The 16,850-nt window shown below is 40.8% G+C and overlaps 1 protein-coding gene across 1 annotated transcript; it reads right to left on the bottom strand.

Annotated features, from left to right (window-relative positions):
• Positions 1-163: 163 nt before the first annotated feature.
• On the bottom strand, positions 164-12,821 carry RNF141 (ring finger protein 141). The gene is made up of 6 exons (XM_063117280.1): positions 12,737-12,821; positions 10,125-10,327; positions 8,393-8,501; positions 7,434-7,615; positions 5,203-5,310; positions 164-3,403 (listed from the first exon to the last, which is right to left on the bottom strand). The coding sequence occupies exons 2-6, from the start codon at positions 10,265-10,267 to the stop codon at positions 3,253-3,255; spliced, it is 693 nt and encodes a 230-aa protein (XP_062973350.1). The 5' UTR covers positions 10,268-10,327; positions 12,737-12,821; the 3' UTR covers positions 164-3,252.
• Positions 12,822-16,850: the final 4,029 nt, after the last annotated feature.

The raw sequence follows: 16,850 nt of genomic DNA on the forward strand, positions 1-16,850 counted from the left end.
ACTAGTAGTCTGATTTAGAACTGTGCATTCATGGACTTGGGAATGCATAAGCAGATATCCTACATTAATTGAAGTGAAAACTACCACTTCTCAATATACATTGAAGCACGTGCAGCCAGTCCTCGACTCCTGAGAGAACACACCATTAAACATTGTACAAAGATGAAGGAAATTCAAGTGTTTATTGCACAATATTCATAATAATACAGTGGAAGGCTTATAGCTATTAACAGTCTTTATCAAACCCTTAAGAAATATTCACAATCATGCTAAAAAAATTAGGAATGCATTTTTTTTTTTTTGCTCTAAAAGCAGCAATTCAACTCTTTCATATCAATTACGCTACAATTTTACACTGGTAAAGTTGTTTTTTCAGTGTTAATGCACATATTCTACAACAGGTTTGTAATTTTGCTATGTGCTTGCTTTTTGGGGTGTGTGAGAAGGCCATGAGCAAGCAGCTAAGTGGTAAACTAGGTCTTACCACACATACTTAAATCTTCCCATTCTATTGTAGCCTCAAAGGGCTAGGAGTCCTTTACTACTAGAAGATGAGCGGTATAGTTCCACAGCATCTTGGAGGGAGAGGGGAGGAACAACAGTGACACAGAAGAGTTCAGCACAAGGTGACCAAGTCCTCTCCTTATGTAATTCATAAGGCTGACCATATATACTTTACAAGGTACACATTACAGTACTTACACCAATGTGTGCACTTATTTAAAAAGCTATACACACTAGAAAGTTTACATACATATTCACTTTACACATATTTACAAGCATTGATGTTACTGATGCTACAATTACATGTGCCCCTGTATTTTTCAGTAATAACCTGCATACCCATCATTTTCAATAATATTTTAGTTGCCATGAAAAAAGGAAAAGTTCTGTGAGTATTTAATAATCTGTTTATGCTGCAATTTACCCCCCCCCCCGAGTCAAACGGAGTTCTCTTCAGTAGAGAAGAATGGCTCATTGTTCTTTAAATGCCTGATATTAAAATATTAGGCATGTCTACAACACTGCCAGTTCCAAATACTTTGAGAAGTAGGGAATGAATCAAACACAGGATTAGTTTTGTAGCTAGAGAAATACCAAAGAATACCCTTCATATTCACTCTGATGAGCACCAATGCTCATATGAAATCATTTTGGAGTGAAAAATGTTCCCAAGTAAATGATTTCAGGATTGCAACCTATTGGCATTCAGAGTCAAAGCTCTATCTGAATGTAGCAGTAAGAATTACTGTCTAGATCATCCCTTGGGCAAGTCACATTAGATAGGGAAGCAGTCTTTGCCATACTTTAAAATTGTCTAGATTGAATCTCATACCCTCCAACAAACCATAAATTCCTGTCATATTCTGAAATGCATAGGGCTTTGAACCTGGACCTATTTTACAACAAGGCTTCAGCTAACATTGTAAATCTGCAAGTAAGTTTTTTAGCCTTGATAGATCTTTAAACTTCAGTGAGAATGACAAATACCAGTTCTAAAACACAAAAATATCAGGCGGCCTAAAATATGACAATACCACCTCAAGAAAGTTTTACATTGTTAATCAATACTTCCCAAAATAAAAGACCAAAAACAATTTAACACTTTAAAAATAAAAGATACGGAAAAGACTATGTTGCATCAAGCTAGCCAGGCATCAGCTCCTGACACTCTTGGGCAGGCCCACCAGCTTTGACACTTGTCTTGGGCCCCCACACCAGACAGCTGGGTCTGTAAACAACCATTTTAAGTTTCCAACAGTGCCCCTGGGAATCACTCTGGGGCACTGTGTGCAACATAAAACAATGGCTTACAGCTGCCTTCTACTGTCACCAGCCAGGGTGCCAGAGGGCCCTTTGCCATAAGCCCTTCAAACCTGGCAACATTTCTCAGAGAAAGCAAGCTTCAGGGTTACAAATACCATAAGAAATTAAAGCAAAGCTATCACGAACAAGTGAGATATTCCTTGTTACAGTAAACCTGGGGTCCTCCAAATGTTTGACTCCAACTCCCATCAGCACCAGCCAGCATGGCTAATGGTCAAGAATGATGGCACATTCAGTCCACCAGATTCCCCAGCGTTGCATTAAAGCATACTGCACTTCTAGAAAGGAATCAAACTACTTTTTTTTACTTACTAGTGGCATAGTTTGCAAGAACTAGGCAATCATAGTAAGCCATACTAAAAAAAAAATCAATATCATGATTGATAAAGCCAGCTGATCTGTACTCAGAAACAACATTTTTGGTTGTCTGATCAGTAAGTTACGCACATAACTGAGATGGATCCGTGGTGTTAATCCACTAGTGGGAGTATCCCAAGCGCTTTTCTGCTCAGTACTCTCCCACTGATGGAAATGGGAGGAGGCAATTTCCAACCATTTCTCCCTCCTGCTGCTGCCCCTAGCACCACCTCCCCCACTGTTCCGGAAATTCCATCAACCAAGTGGGCCACATTTTAAAGTGGGGAGGAGGGACATAGGAGACTGCAGGTAGAGAGGGGAACCGGTGAATGTTGTCTCCTGCTCTGTTCAGCCAGCAGAAAAGCTCTCCTGGATCAAAAGCCTCTCATTGATAGAAGGAGCCCTTCCATCCACAGGAGCTTTTCCTGGATTCAACCCATTGACTCCTTGGACCAGGAAGCTTTAAACTTATTTAAGTTGCCTAGACCATTTATTTTCTTCCAATGGAAGTGCAAGGGCCAATTATTTATTTTTTAAAAATTGTGCGCTATCACAACATTTTGGATGAACATCACATGCTACAATAAGTAGTTATTGAAGCAAAAACATGTAATACTAAAAGTGGCAATAATTTACCACAAGGGGGCAACAGAAGTTTAAATGAAGAGTCGTAGTCATTCCAATTAATACAGGCAGGCAGGCTTGATAAAGGATTGCTTTTCAGTGCAGTGTTGAACAGGCCCTCTGTAACCATCCATAGTTTTTTCCAATTTCTATAATTAAGTGCAATTTTAACAAGCCATCAAAAAGAGCTATAATAAAACTAAAGTATTTGCTATTCCAGTGTTTCATAAAGTGTTTGAAAAATCTTAGTGTCAGCAGTTAATGAAATGAAAATTAAAAGTTATAAAAGCAAATTGGCATACCACCACACACACACACACACACACGGTCATTTTTAAGACTATTGATTTAGCTTATAGTGACCAATACAATGAGTAAACGAAACAAAGAGGAACAATGAAAATGAAACATTGGGAGATTTCAATACTAGGAATACTGCTAATGTCAGGGCCTGTGGGGCTGCCCTGCCTCATCTACCATGTTGAGTATGTACTTAGCAATATCTTCTTCTGTTGGTGCATCAGACACCACCCAAGAATCATTTGCTGCAGTCACCTGCAGACGACATATAGGGCAATTCCTGTGATGACCACTCCTGTGTAGGAAGCCAAAAGAAAAAAAGTCACTATTGCTTTTTAAATTTTGTACAGATGATAACCATGATTACCTGTATGTGCTAGACAGCATTTAATGGAATGTTAGCTGAGAAGGTGAAGTAGATGAACTGGAATATCTTTGGTAGCTCAAACACAAAACAAAATCCAAAATATTCTTTGTTCGTGAAGAGTAGGCATTCTCTTCAAAGCCAAAATGCCATCTGAGAATAATGTTCTATTGTTTTTATAATTGGGAACGTTTCCAGTTATTAACCCAGCTCCTGTAATTATAACCATTGCTTCTCCTATTGACTATGAACAGGGTAAACAAAGCCACCCCTTTTCGGCTCCTTCCACTTTTTCCGCTTATGATGTCTTATTATTTATTGTTTAATCCCAATTGTAGTAGCATAAATCCTTCCCAAGTTGTCGACATCCTTAAATTCTGGTGCCAAAACTGAACACGTTGTTGCATGACACAACATCCCTGATAAAATAACTTAATTCTACAGGGTAGTGTGGTACAAAAAAGTAATGCTGTTTTATGTTCATTTTGCTATTCACCATAGTGCCCAAATACGAACAACAGAATTCCATGAGTGCATGTATGCACATTTTGTTCCAACAGGGCCAGAGATTCCTTATTCCATTCTGTTTGCAAGTGGAATTGGCAGTACTATTTATCTTTGTAATCAAGATAAAATAGCAGGGTGATTGTGGTAATTTAAAAATACAGACACAAGGTTCTAGGTTTTAATTCATAAGTCAGAAAACATAAAAAAATTCTCCAGATGATTATTTGCTAAAGCCTAGCTTGGAATAGGGTCAAGCTGAATTTGCTTTGCACCACAGAGGGTTCCTGTCCACAGTATAGAAGCTATTTTCCCTGCTGCACTTCTTACAGTGCAATACAAGCCAAGGCACACCATTTTTTGTACTTATTTAGAAGTAAAGAACACTGTCGCAAACAAGGCATCATTAGTTAGCGGCCTGGTTCACACATAGCAACTAACTATGAATTGAACATCAAGTGAGCACACTGCCTTCTGTCTGCTCACCACTGCCGCTTTGCATCAGCTTTCATAAACAACCCAAGAATGCCCCATTCCTGGATTATTTGGTGCAATGTCTGAACCCGGGTTACTGAGGGACAAACAACCCAGAGTTTGAACCCATGATTTGTTGTTGCTGGGTTGTTCATGAAAGTAGATGCAAAACAGAAGCTCACTCTGGCACGGCCACACTAATTCATGGATTAAACAACCCATGAATTGGCATTACATATGAATCAGGTCATAGGTTCTGTCTTACAGACTTCCGTTTTTAAGGTTTTGAAGTAATGCTGTACTTAAAAATAGAGCAAAAGCTCCAAGGTGGAACAATTTGCTTTTAACAAACAAAATTCATGCTAACTTTATTTTAAATACAGGCAGTGTGATGCTGGCAAACAACATGAACAGTGGTCTGATTTAAGGCAGTATTTAAATGAAAATATTAATTATATTTCTTTTCTTGAAGTTATGCACTCCACTTGTATAAATCAGCAACCAGCCAAGCATCTGTCTTAGTGGTGTTTACCTATTATAATACTAAATAGGGAAACACTCATCAAAAGGAATCAATATCCTTGCCAAAATCCAGTTTACTTGTTGCCCCTGCAAAACCCCTCCCTTTCTCCATGGTACTTATCAAGATCAAAGTTTTCTGCCTAATAGGAGAAGGGTAGGTAGCATTTTTCTCTCTTGTTTTAGTGGTCCAACTAAATACCTTTGAACAGAGCCTGTGTCAGGCAACTCACCACTTATCAATGCATTTTTGACAAAAACTGTGGGCACACGGCAAGATGAGATCAGCACGTCCATCCATGCAGATACAACATTCTTCCTCATCAGTCAGCTGTTTCACCCTACAAACCAAACAGCATTATTTATTCACAAAAATCAGAACTGGGATGAATTTACATTTCATTGTATCTTGCAATGTTTCTTTTGTTAAAACATTGTATTTTTACTGTGAATGTGTCCACTTCACAATTTGGCACCCAAATCACTGTGAACTATTTCACACACATCTTTCAGCAAGCCCTTTTTGTTTTCTTCCTCCAAAAGTAATCTCAATTGGTCTGATCCAGTCATTTCCTATTGCATGCACTGGGACTGCTCTACATGCAAAACAGCTACTCTACACATTTGAATCAGGATATGCTGAATGTACAAAATTGAGGCATACTTCACAAATGCGGAAAAGGGGTTTAGTGTTCCTCCTACACACACACACACACACACACACACACACACACACACACACTTTATATGGGCTCCGTATGAACATGTATTTTTGTGACCCGCCCAGAGAGCTTCGGCTACTGGGTGGTATAAAAATGTAAAATAAATAAATAAATAAATAAAATGTATATGGGCATGGCAACTCATTCAACTTCTCAACACACAGGCAAATGGCTATTGCACTGTGATCTGTGTGTCAACTTCCTGCAGCTTTCTGGCATGGAACTGATGGTGAATATTTCTGGATTGGGGACAAGATGTTTGCAAGCCACAAGTTTTCTAAATCACTAGCATTGAACTGCGCCAAAGTGATACAGTAAGAGGAATCATTTAAATGAACAAACAGGGAGATATCATTAGATTACTTGTTCCTGAAAAAGACTTGACAATTGTTTTCTGGCAGGGTTTGCTTCACCACTGGTGCAATTTTGTTGCTGCATTTCTGAACAAACAAATTTGCACATGAAAATGGTATAAATAGCAATAGTACAGCATCTAGATGGGAAACCCGTCCAACAGGAAACATTTTCATACAGTAGTCAAGTTCTTAGTACCCTATTTTTTATGTAGGAGAACAAGGAACACATTTTGCATCCTTGCATTTATTACCACTTTTTCTGGACTAAAATTTGCAGACTAGTCAGTGTTATTAAAAACCAAACAGCTGCCCCAGTGCTTCCATGTTATTCAAGCCACTGGATCCAAGATTTGGCTTCTATGGATGATGCCTTCACCACCTAATCCTGCATCCAACCCAATATCATTTTTTTAAAAAGAAGGAGAGGGGAAGCAACAACCTCACCTGTGACTCATTATGAGTCTGTAATTCACAACCGGTATTGTTTTCTATGGGTTTTACATACAAAAGGTTTTCAGCAATGCTGCTATCTGAAGCAACTAAAATACTTCCATTCATAAGTAACTTAGCTCTTGATATGGTGGGAAAATGAAAGGTCTTGTCTTTCTGGCCTGCCAACTCAAAACTGGGGCAACAGCAGAAAGAGTCAAACACACAACGAGCCAAGTTTGCATTCTTTGGCTTCCTCATGTTTCAGGCCCAGGAGAGATTTGCTATGCTTCTAGTTATATGCACAGCTCCAAAGGCAGGAAGTAGATCTTGTGGGAGCCAAGAAGAAAGTGTCTGGATAATTATAGGTACACTTAAGTTCCCACTGCTGCCACTGTATTTGTAGCTGTGCTGGTCTTTAACAGCAAATATAAGTATGTTATGCAACCTGTCCACTAGACTCATTTAAGAGTCCATAAAGTTGCAAAAGTGGAAATTGGTCATATCCAGAGGAAAAGTGACTATGCACTGAAAAAAGTTTTGAAAATGAAAGCCAGTATAAATGGTAAATAATTTCTTGCTGTTGTAAAATAGATAATCTACAATACACAAGCCCTTGCAGCAAGTGGATCTGTCTATTTCCAAGATTAAGTACCATAACATTTAAGGAAGATAAATTAGCCTGTAGAGGTACATTTAATTTTAGAGCATTCATTCAGTGCAGATTTTTTTTTAGTACAACTCTCACTTAAGCTGTACCAAACCTACACATTCCTTACATTCACTCAGCAAGAAATGGGAGTTTGTAACTGTTAATATTCTCCATGTCAAACTGCAAGACCTAATGTTACAGTTTTATTTTTGCAAAATACTCCTTTATACACATACATTAACTTGAATATACAATGATAATTGAGATGAACAGGTTCAAACATATCTCTTAATATACCGAAGTACCTTCCCATCCAAATGCTGGCCTGACAGGATGCAACAGATGACAGATCCTCCGCCGCTCCTTCTGAAGCAACGCGCTGCGAAAGAACACTTGCTGCCTGACTTGTGACATCTTTATAAAGCTGAATGAACTGATACAAGTTCATGATTCTTGATGCTTCGACAAGTCCACTTGTCTTGTTGATCTAAACATACAGAAAGCACTCTTACTAATTTTGTTTTAAGAGCTTACCATTTGTTCTCAATATTATTTACAAACATGCACACAACTGGAACATGAACCATGAGTTCTGAAAGATAAGCTGCCACAAAGATTTGGTATTATACCGTGAGCTTTCCCAGTCTCTGGAGGTCATAATGATGATCAACTATCATTTTAGACAGCAATCCTACGGCCCCTGAATAGCATCGCCGGGGGTGGGGGGGATAGTTTGGATTCCTGGATCTGAGGTCAGAGACCTAGCTCCCTGCCCTCTCCCCATTGTAGTCAGCACAGACAGAACTGCACCAACTGCCTCTCAGAAGTCACAAAAGGGGAAAGGGGTGGTTCTGTGGCGGAGTAGAAACTGGGGAAATGGGGATATGAGCTATCTCCAGCCCTCCCCAACCTCCTTCCCTTCCTCTCTGCAGAGTCCTAGCTAGATGGACAAAGAAAACCCCATCTAGCAAAAATGCAGAGTGGGAGGAGCGCGGAGGCAAAGATTGCCTCTGTGCTCCTCCTGCTCTGCACAGGATGCCTGTCAGCCTCTGAGTTTGGATAGGTCTACATTCTTAGTTTCGCTTTGGATAATGTTTAAATTCTTTCATAGTGACAAAGATGCAATCGTGTAAAGTTTGCATTACAAACACAGTTAAGTAGACACAGGCACTTTACAAAACTTATCTCTTTTTTCTACCTAGAATTAGGCACAAAGTCCAACAATATGAACTCGATTATATTTTGATAATGAATCAAAACTTACTTTAGTACATACTACTCGAACAGCCATCTTCCAGAGAGCAGAGGAGTCTGAACCTGGCTGCACTTCAAACAACAGATGCTTGTCCTGGCCAGCACCTAACTTGGCAGTTCTGAAATTATTTAACATTAATTTATTTAAACTATATAGTAGACACATAAAGCACAATTCTGTCCAGATTAGAAATGAGGATAGCAAATCTATTACCCTGCAAGGATCCAATTCATAATGTGTGCGGACACCCACATTATCTTTAAATGCTATGTTGAGTTTTATTTTATGTAGAATTTATTAGCAATTATTAGAATATTTCAATTAATGAAAGCGGATCCAGATAAATCTGCATGCAACGGGGCTAGCAAAAGCTGATATCCCTGGTTTCTGATCACCCCTGAAAAAGATCCTTTGACTCTGCTGAATGACGTGGGCTATTACTATTATTATTTTGTATCTCACCTTTTTCCCAATACTGGGACTCAAGGGAGCTTTAAAAATTTAAACATATACAATTGAAACATTTAAATAGAAATATACAAAAGTAAAAATATAATTAAACCATCTATAATATTAAAACATTTAAAGATTAAAAATCAAATGACAATTAAAAAAAATCCAGCATATTGACAAAGGTCCATACTATTCTCAAAGGCCTGCAAGAACAAAAATGTTTTTGCATGTGGGACTGAGGCAGAAGGGGGAATCCCTGAAAACCAGGCAGGGGCAACCTCCAAAGGTTTGTACTTCCTGGCTTAATTGCAACTCTTTCAAATTTTAGTGAAGATACACTACGTATTTATTTATTTATTTATTTATTTTGCTCCTCCAGTGGTGATGTTTACCAGATCAAGGACCTATCAAGCTGTATTCAATACCTTGGTCAGGGGAATGAGATCCTCTTTACCATTCACATCTACTGCCTCGGTTTGAAAACTTTGCAAAACAACACCTTATAAACTGGCCAACGAAAGCTTATGTTGTAATATATTTGTTAAGGGTAGACCCAATGGTGACTGCCCATGAACAGCTAGACCCATTGATTCTGTTCCACAAGTGTGCCCTCGTTGCTTGGAAGCCCCGAACAGAAGCTCCGAGTTTCTTATGCCAGGCTGAAGCCAACAGGGCGAGAGGAATGGCAGAAGCGATCCTCGCCTCTCTATCTTCTAATCGTTGTTGTTGTTTTGCTTTATGGGCTTTTTTTTAGCCCATCTAGCAATGTGCTTCAAAGAGAAGGAGGCTGAAGAAAGATCAGGATAACTCATATCCTGGACTCTCTGGTCTCCTCCCCTCCCCTCCCCTCCCCTCAGAACATCCCCTTTCCTCCTTCTCCTCAGTTGCATTTCTGACTACGGAGGGCAGGCAGGGTGGTTCTTTCCATGTGGGGGGTGGGGGAAGGAGGCTGTGGGGGAAGAAGGGGGTCAGGGAAGAACACTTTCTGAGGCTGGAACACAGTCACTGATGCTCAGAGGTGTGTTTTTTTTAGCTATTCTATGGTCCCAGGGATGCTTGCCCAGGGACCATGAGATTGCTCTTTCCACAGAATTTCTTATCTAGCATAGATTCTACAAAACTTGAAGTATATGCAAATATTTAATATTAGGAGGTGCACAAGTCGCTCACCCACCCCACAATTAACAACCAAAAGATCTCTACCTGCTAAAACCATTCACTGTGGAAGCATGTTAAGCATGGTGCTGTTTAAATCTTATGTACAAAAGAAAAACAGTAGAAGTCTTACGTGTCATTAAGTTCAGCTACTCTCCCCAAAAATTCTTCATATGTCAAGAAGCCACTTTCACGAACCAGAGATACATGTTTGATGACTTTTTCTGGCAGTTTATTAATAACAGTGTGTGTCTGACTTGAAAGCTGTTGGCCCATGATAAAATGCTTTAGCTTAACATCCAGGAAGAAAAGCAGCTTTGCTCATTTGGAGAGTTTCTAATAAAAAGTTAACAATGGTGTGTTAGTATAAACAATCATCACCGCAATTATCTTTGACTTCTTATAAATTGCCAGCTAACTATGTACCAAGAGCTAGCTACTGATATTGAATTCGCTCCAGACTACAGTTGATTTTATTGGCACCTAACTTATGCAGTACTTTAACAAGTAGACAAATTTAGTTTGTATCCAGCGAATACAAAAACCTATTAAGTGCACAGAAAATGGTAAAATACAAAATGCAGTAACTATCATTCATAAGGTGTCTGCCATTTTAAAATCATATACCAAAAGCCAGCGCTTATTATTAGAAGAAAGAGTTTTCTGGGACATCCAAGTTAAGCCATGCAGAAAATTACAGTATACAGCATACAGCATGATCTAGCTGACTATTAAGGAGATAACATCTAATAAGTTGGACATGGAAAACGCCTTTTAAATTACATTTGTGCAGAAAATACTATAATTTAGGCTACAATTTAACCCATGCTCTAATTTGTCATTCTAGTTTTTTATGTTATTTATTCAAGGACTTATAGGCATTTGATCTCAGATTTCCAGATATGAAATAGTACTGTAGCTCACAATTTCTTTTTGTAAGTTTCAAACAGTAAATAGATAAAACGTCTGAGTGCCTGAAGGCTTTAATTTCTAAAACAGAAATCCAGAATAAAACAATGACCTCTTTCCTGAATTTGTTTGGAATACAATGCAAATCAAAACAGCAATGCTGAACATAAGCACTTATTGTGCCAAACCCTTGAAACCTCCTCTCAACTTTGGGAAGTCATATTTACTTCATGTTTGCCAAACCTTTAGATGTTATCAGGAATAATAGGTTGTTCAGCAACCACACCAAACACCTTTACAAAGATGTTAAATCTAATGTACCCCTTTCATGTTAAATACAAATAAAGGTTCATTAGAATACAAGGTTCAACCCATTTGTTGAAGTGATATTCCAAGATACACTGGAAGTTTCACCAGTGAGCATGCAAAAAAGGAGGTAGCTAAACTCTGTTAAATTATCTCTCACTTACAATGAACCCCCCCCCACATGAAAACACTCATTTTGGAAGAAAAACTGAGAGGTAGTTACAAGAGTGATCTCTCTAACCCATCCTCCTCCGTGTCCAGACAAGTTTTTGCTGCCCCCAGAAACACCTCAATCTGGGCAGTACCAGCAAAGATAGCTTTGGAATCTAGCATCTGTGAAAAGAACAGAAGTCCATAGGAGCATGTAGCACCTCAAAACAGAACATAGCACAAGTGGTACGAAGCCATTTCAAGGTTGGAACATGCATGGTTTCCTATTACCTGGAAAACACTCATTTCAACAGCATAAGAGATATCCCATACCTATACGGTGTTAAGGCAGGGGTGCAAAACCTCAGCACCAGCGGCCAAAGCCAGCCCTCTTGGGGTCCCAATCTGACCTGCCTGTGTTCTCCACATGGCCAGATCCCCTCCCTTGGGTCCCTGTCCCTTCCTCCCAACTGCTGATTGTTTGAAATGCCTCTCCTAAGGCTTAGTTACTGGCAGTTAACAGCTTTAAGCTAACATATCCTGGTATTTTAGCCTGCCGCTGTAACGCAAACCCCAATTTGCCCCTGGGATGAAAGAACTGCAACACCTCAGTGTTAAGAGGTATACAACCTAGAAAGTAGCACAGCATTCCCCAATCTGACACCCTCCAGATGTCTTGAACTACAACTCCCAGAATGCCCCAACCAGGATTTTAGGAGTTGTAGTCCAACACATCTGCACATCAGGCTGGGGAATTACTCCACTAACAAATACTCAGTGAACATGTGTCCCTTTCTCTCACACATTCATACGCCCAAAGAGTAGGTAGCCCCAGCCCAAGAAACCAGCTACAAAGCAAACAGATAACGACTGGATAACTGAGGCGGCCTGAGTCTAGTCGGCCAAAACGGCTCACTGGAAGAAGACAACGTTATGTTTTACTAGGCTATTGTATTTTAGGGGTTTAAGCGTTGTCTTGTAAACCGCCCAAAGAGCTCCGGCTATCTGGCGGCAAAGACAAGTCATTAATTAATCAATCCGAAAACATTCCACGGCCAGGCCTGACAGTGCCACGCCCCTCGGAGAACCACGACGACATCGCCCTTCCCTCTCGCTCGCAGTCAAAATAACTGGAGCGGGGCTGGAGGGCGGGAAGGACGCGAGGAAATGCCCGTGGGGGGTCGGCGGGAGGGGCACTTCCCCACCGTCCCTCTTCCCACCCGAGAGCGGGGCTCCTGCGCGCGGAGAAGGCGCATCTGCGCTGGGAGCCTAGGTGGGTGAGAGAAGAGGTCTAGGATGCCAGGCCCCCAAGGCGAAGGGGACACATAAGCGCCGCCGCCTAGAACGACGGAAAGCTCGAAGGGCGAAGGGCGGCCTCACCCCCAACACCCCGACATCCTGCTCCAGACCGCTGCTGCTGCTGCCGCCGCCTCCCTCCCAGCGCAGAGGCCTCCCTCTTCTCCGCCCTCACAAGCAGGCGAGCGACGCGGAAAACGCGACATATGGGCCAAGTCGGTTCCCGTCGCGTTCGGCTTACGTCTCCTCGCCGCCGCCAGCCCGGTTGCTAGGAGACTGAAAGAAGCGCCCCTCGGTTCGGTCCATTACAAAATTTAAAGAACAATTTAGGAATTCCTCCGAATCCTTATGAAGCAATTCTAGACATATCAAAATTATATAAGAGCTACATTACGACCGTTATCACTGTTCTCTGTTGCAATGTTAAGTAAGAAAACACGATTTAAAATAATTTTAAAGACTAAAAATAAATTCACAAAGTGTTTTGTCTCAATCCATGGAAAATAACAAGATTCTTACTAGATTAGGGAGGAATAGAAACATTCAATACTGGACTTCAGATCCCCAAACATGCTTCTAACCTTTTAACAGAACCTAACTTCCTACTCATTGCCATGTCCAGCAATTGTATGAGCCATACCTGAATTTACTGTGGTTTTGAACTTTACTCAAAAACTATTGCAGCAGCAAATATACAAGTCTAAAGGTGCAATCCTATGTATGTTTAGACAACTGTGCTCGCTGGGAGTTTTAGGGTTTTTTTCTGTCTAAACAAGCAGAGGATTGCATTTCAGGTTTATTACAGTATCCAGAATCAGATTAACATTGTTACCTTTTCATCAAATTAATAAATTTACATCAGGGTAAATAATTTCCATTAAGTTTTTTTACTCCAAGCCTCTATGTTTTTCTTTAGCAGTTTTGTGAACCAACACACTTTTTTTTAAAATCACAACAGGATGAGGTAGAAGTATTGTGCAATAGTACTATCTGTGGGTTTGGGGAGGGATCAGCAGTGAAAGCAGAGCTGTGTAGACAGCCTGAAGGAATCTTCAAAATTGCAGACTTGTCTGGTCCAGGTTTCATCATCAATAGATTTCTGACATGCAAATAACTGCTTTTTTTCCTAGGATAGTAAAAAATACTTGTTTGCAATCCTTCAAAACTTGCCAAGATACTATCCTTATCAGCAACATCTTCAAGGGCTTGCATGCTTTTGTCAAGCCCAATTTTCTCAAATAGGCGCCCCACATTTTTTATATTAGTTTGGGTTTCTTTGTATCCGCTACAGAGCCATGTCAAAGAAGTCTCATCCTTTGGAAGCTACACCAAGTAGAATCAGTGATTTAGGGAATTTTTTCAGTGGTCTGTTTTCCTATGGAAAAATGCCCATTTCAGAAGTTCATTATCAATTAATGGATGCAAATTGCAAATAAAATATTAGGCAAGCCTGACAGTTTCAAAATTGTAGTTAATATTATTCAGGTGATGATCCTTAGCAAGTATGTGACAGAAGGCATATATGTCAATGAAATACACTTATGTGTCAGTGTAAAATGTTACTAATAAGTAGTGGCAGGGAAAGTGAAAGTTCTCTAACAGCCTTAGTGGAAGAGAGCTGAACTCTGTTGAAATAGATGAATGGTTGTCAGCATATCATACATAGCTCTTTATTAGTGTGTCACAGTTTTCAGTATCTTGTTTCCCCACCCCCCCACATCCCACTTACATTTAAGGTCTCTTGGCCTTACAAAGAAAAATAATCACATCTGATCCCTAGTAGACTGCAATTATTGACCAAGGACCTTGATCCTAGAGGCAGGAGAGTTTTCATAATTTAGCTGCTGGGTACAACATATTTGCATGTTCTAATTAGCTGTCAGATTTGTAGCACACTCGTTTCTGGCCACTCACAGATGTTCGTGGATCATTTTGATGATGCTGTCAGCCTCCTACGTGTCTCCTGCTCCTTTTCTCAGTTTTAGTGCCAGAAAATAAACCTCAGAAAACCTGACTCTTCTGAGATATGTTGAGTTTGTCAGGATTTCCTCCTGTGTGAAGGGAAGGTTGCACTATAAAATGCCCACTAGAGGGCGAAGATGCACTGAAATGTATCCACACAGAGGGTCTGAGAAAAACAGCAAAGAAGACCAGCACAATCCTGGAAGAAGGATCCTAGTTGCATCCTCAGGTTGACATGGCCAGCAAGGCAACACCAGCCCCAAGGGCAAAGGAAGCAGTTGCTGGAGAGGGGGACTCCCACAACCTGCCTCCAATTGGGAGCAGCAGCGGAGCAGGGGGGTACCTCACATCGCTTGAGGGAGGACCAGGTTCCAAGGGCAGGCGACCTGACTTCGCTTCACCATCTCCGGTCAGACAGTTGCTCACCTCCACAGCTTTGGTCATACTTCCTCTGTACACATGTAGGAATTGAAATAATGACATCTTCATTATTTGCTTGTGTTTCTTAATTTGTATTGCATCCTTGCATTTAGTGATCCACTTCACTTGCATCCTAGGCCTATATGGACCTATGTGGATGACCTGGCCTTGTGCAGGAGCTGAAAGTATCAGCTAGATACAGTAGGGAGGAAGTTACCCGGTAACAGAAAAGTAATGTTGACAGTTGATTTGATGGGAGGGGAAGGAGTCATAGCTGACCGAGAGAGGCATTAGAGAACGTCTTCATGAGAGAAAGAAAACAGATCAAGAAATAGAGAGAATAAACACAGGAGAACCAGTTACCTAGGGAGGTTTGTGGACTCTCCCATGCTAGAGGCCTTCAACAGGCAGCTGGACAGCCATCTGTCAGGGATGCCTTAAGGTGGATTCCTGCATTGAGCAGGGGGTTGGACTTGATGGCCTATAGGCCCCTTCCAACACTATTATTCTATGATTTCATGACAGCAGAAGGCCAAGAATAGCAGATCTAACAAGAGAGAGCACTTGCTGTGAATAAAAGAAGCACCTGTTCCTGAGAGAATGAAGGATTCTGTGCTGTGTCAGGCCTCACTGAACAAGAAAACAGGACTTTGGGGTTTGGATTTCTGACGGGACCTCTGGAGGTTGAAACTGTATTTGTTTAAATTCTGGAAACGTTTCTTTATTGCCACATCAGTGTTATAGGTTTATGACTCCCGTTTCTTTATTAGTTTAATTCTGTACTTGCCTTTATTTTAGAAATTTGTGATAATCTCACCCTGTTGTTTGGATCTAATTATATATCTAGGAACCTGAGGTCTGTTACAATGGTAAGATGATTGTGGCCACTCATGTACAATATGGCCTGCTAAAGTTACATTCGAAAACAGTATTTGCAGAAAAACTTGGCTTAGCATTCTAAACTCTTGCATATTTCCTGAAGGAAGTACGTAGTGCAGCCTCTCCTTTTCCAGAAAGGTCAACAAACATCTGTGTGGGAATCCTACAGATGTTGGGTTGGATCCAGACTTCCCATGAAGGGAACTCTGTTCACAGGATACTCCCACTGGAGAAAGCGGGGGCGGGGGGAGGTGATTCATCAAATCCTCCTTCCCTGTGCAGCTTTCTGTGCCCCTTGAAAAGTTGCTCTAAAGAGTCGGGGCACCCCCTGGAACAGCATAGGAGGTGGTGGCACTGGGGGTTAAAGGAGAAATCAGCAAAAATTGCCTCCTTCCATTCTTCCAGTGGGTGCTTTCACGAAGAACTCTATCAGACGAGTGTTTTATTGTACGCTCGTTACTGGGCACTCATGGATTTTTCACGGGTCCCTCTCATGTCGTCTGCCTCCAGCACATGCCCCACCCCTTCTAGCCTTCTTTGTGCCACAAAAAAACGCCCCAGTAAGTCCAACTTATTTTTAAAGACGGAAGATGCCGCTATCACCTGCTGTGTGCAGGAGAAGCAGCAGGATCAAAACGGCCCACTGAATGAGCTACTTGCACATCGTTCACTTCTTCTTGAAAGATGAAGTAATGAGGGACAAACGCATGGGTGGAGAAGTGTCGGTAAGCAAATGCGATTTCCCCCTATGTGATGATGCTCTTTATATCGGTCTCCTCCATAAACAGAAGGACAAATCTGGATCTGGCCTATTGTTATTGATGAATGGCAGCAATTGCTATTTCCTGTTGAATGGTTATGTGACCAATTATTCTTTAGTCACATAACCTAGCTGTTTCAGGTATTTCCTGCAGTTCAACATGGTCCATATTGAGAA

The sequence above is a fragment of the Elgaria multicarinata genome, chromosome 2 (genome assembly GCF_023053635.1).
Source record: "Elgaria multicarinata webbii isolate HBS135686 ecotype San Diego chromosome 2, rElgMul1.1.pri, whole genome shotgun sequence".
NCBI lineage: Eukaryota > Metazoa > Chordata > Lepidosauria > Squamata > Anguidae > Elgaria > Elgaria multicarinata.